Below are 2,500 nucleotides of genomic sequence, written 5' to 3'. Positions count from 1 at the left end.
ATGACGCCTGAGATAGGCACAGGCTCCCCGTGACCCGAGACGTTCGGATAAGCGGTAGTAAATGAATGAATGAATGAAATAACAAAATTTACTATTTGATCTAAGGCTTTATTTATTTATGAATCTTTGTTTACTTTTAAAATTCTTCATGTCAATGAATTTATTATACAGATTTCTATCACTACTAGCTTCATTTAAGCTGTTAGACTCAAAAACTATTTTAAACTTAAACTAAATTAGAATGTCAAATTAGTCCATAATTGTATGTATCTCGAGAGGAACCAGACATGCAGCCGATCGTTACAGTACAGACCCCTGAGGACATCACGGAGGACATCGACAGCTCAGTGTGTGGATGTGGTGTGTGTTTGTACGAGTGTTTACTGCTACAATTTCCCTCAACTCACTGCACCACTTCCACGGCCGGAGTCTGAGTGACCCTGAAAAGCTTAGGCTGAAGTAAACGGTGAGGTCGTGACCTTTCCTGATCCAGAGGGGATGGAGGACTTGAGAGATGACTGAACACATCACTCTGAGACAGGATGACGTGTTCTTCTTCCTGTACTTTACAAAACAATCAGAAAGTGAGGGCTGGGAAAGACAGACGTTAAGGAATAATATAATATCTTACAAAGTACTTTGTCATAACCCGCTGACCTGGATACCCCTGAGCTCAGTGGGGGCCTCGCTGCCTGGGCGCAGAGAGATAATGTCACCTTCCACTAGGAGACTGACGGGTAAGTTAATCAATCGGCCATCTCGGTACGTCCACTGTAAAGACACGGCAGGCAGGGAGGGGACAAACAGGTCCTCTGTTTCTTTCAGCCAATCAGAAGGAGGATGCAGTAAAAATTCTACAGAAAGGAAGTATGTTATATCACTACAGCTAATAATGATTCTAATACTTGTGCTAATAGTGCTAAGAATCTATCACACACTTCTCATGGGAAAACTTTTTTATTTGTGTGTGTGTGTGTGTGTGTGTGTGTGTGTGTGTGTGTGTGTGTGTGTGTGTGTGTGTGTGTGTGTGTGTGTGTGTGTGTGTGTGATTATGGATCCAGACACTACCCTGTAAAGTGTTTAGCAACGTTTCCACTCGATGTGGCATCTCCGACGTCTTCAGCTGCTGAAGAGCTGCCATGGCAACAATATCAGCCAAGAGGAGGAGCAAAAGAGCGCAGCCACTGATCAAAGCTGTGCCGTCACTATGGCAACCAAACACCAAGAGACCAAGTGAAACAGTACATTTGAACGAAATTTAGTTAGAATTATGTAATAATACTGTATCGTGTTTACGTTTCTAACGACATATACTGTAAATATAAATAAATATGAAAATGTGCTCATCTAAACAGACCACAACAAAGAGTGTGTGAAGCATGATGGTGCTAGCATCATGCTAAGAGTTTCCCTTGGCCTTCTTTACCTGCTCAGTGCCATTTCATCCATGGCTCCATCTCTAAGCAGAGTGCCCCAAACATTCAGTTTTTATAAGAAATTTTATTTTCTAGTTAAAACTTCACACAGCTGGACCTGTGTGGACATGTTGTGTGTGTGTGTGTGTGTGTGTGTGTTTGTGTGTGTGTCAGGTGTGTTTGCGTGTCACCTGTTTTGATCAAAGATGTGGCATGTGATTAAGCTAGCTGCACACAGGGTGGTCAGTAAAGCTCCTGGCCAGTGTAGACTGGACCAACACACAGAATGATGCAAAAAACATTTGCTCCAGGCAGCCTAAAATAAATAAATAAATAAATAAATAAATAAATAAATAAATAAATAAGTTTTTTTGTATACTTTCGTGTGATCAAATTTACTTGGCCATACGTAAAAGTTTGTACAATGTATATATTGAACCTTTTTGAGGTATGTTTCGTGGTGTACCTCAAGGCCTTATATTACGTACAGTGAAATTTTTTCCTACAAAGAAAAACCAGCTTGCCTGCCAGTGATCACTTTGCTTTGGGCCGTGTTGATGTTCCTGAAGAACCGTAGCGAGTTGAGAATGGAGCTGCGACAGAGCCGTGACAGACGATAAGCCCAACGGGCTCTAAAATATAGAGATACTTTTAATCATACCATTAAATGCCGTATTCCTTCCTTCTTATTACCGTATTGTATTATTTAAATTACAGTGTAATTTCTATAAAATATAATCTATAATCCTCCTGTAGGTCACCATTACATCGTTAGCTATATTTACATCTTATATATTAGCGTCATAGCTCCGGTACTGTGCCCGCCCATTTACAGCATTTTACAAAATATATTTTATATAAACTTTTTTTTTTATAGTTACATTTAGTAGAAAGTCCCCAAAACAAATAAGGCTCAGTTTTTTTTTCATACAGTCCTTCTTTTTTCTCTTGACATTAATAGGACAACAGTTTGTCATGTTTTAGAGAAAACTACAAGGTTTATACTCCTCTGTTCTGAAGATGTCTGGTACAGCTTTATCTCTAACTGTTACACACTGCTGACACTGGGGACGTCTTCCACATAA

At 39.8% G+C, this 2,500-nt stretch overlaps 1 protein-coding gene across 1 annotated transcript; it reads right to left on the bottom strand.

Annotated features, from left to right (window-relative positions):
- Window positions 1–64: 64 nt before the first annotated feature.
- Window positions 65–1,727, bottom strand: LOC113637343 (transmembrane protein 94-like). The gene is made up of 4 exons (XM_027137942.2): window positions 1,607–1,727; window positions 1,069–1,205; window positions 658–854; window positions 65–559 (listed from the first exon to the last, which is right to left on the bottom strand). Exons 2-4 carry the CDS (start codon window positions 1,139–1,141, stop codon window positions 404–406), a joined length of 426 nt encoding a protein of 141 aa, XP_026993743.1. The 5' UTR covers window positions 1,142–1,205; window positions 1,607–1,727; the 3' UTR covers window positions 65–403.
- Between the last annotated feature and the right edge of the window lie 773 nt (window positions 1,728–2,500).

The sequence above is a fragment of the Tachysurus fulvidraco genome, chromosome 18, assembly GCF_022655615.1.
Source record: "Tachysurus fulvidraco isolate hzauxx_2018 chromosome 18, HZAU_PFXX_2.0, whole genome shotgun sequence".
Taxonomy (NCBI): Eukaryota; Metazoa; Chordata; class Actinopteri; order Siluriformes; family Bagridae; genus Tachysurus; species Tachysurus fulvidraco.
This window is presented reverse-complemented; position numbering and strand designations above follow the sequence as displayed.

Excerpts from the sequence above, each read along its gene's own strand:
- LOC113637343 (XM_027137942.2), bottom strand. The coding sequence starts at position 1,141 with ATGGCAGCTCTTCAGCAGCTGAAGACGTCGGAGATGCCACATCGAGTG. Across the intron at positions 855-1,068 it reads GTTGCTAAACACTTTACAGG|AATTTTTACTGCATCCTCCT; the intron begins GTAGTGTCTGGA and ends TCCTTTCTGTAG. Across the intron at positions 560-657 it reads CTGAGCTCAGGGGTATCCAG|GAAGAAGAACACGTCATCCT; the intron begins GTCAGCGGGTTA and ends TGTAAAGTACAG.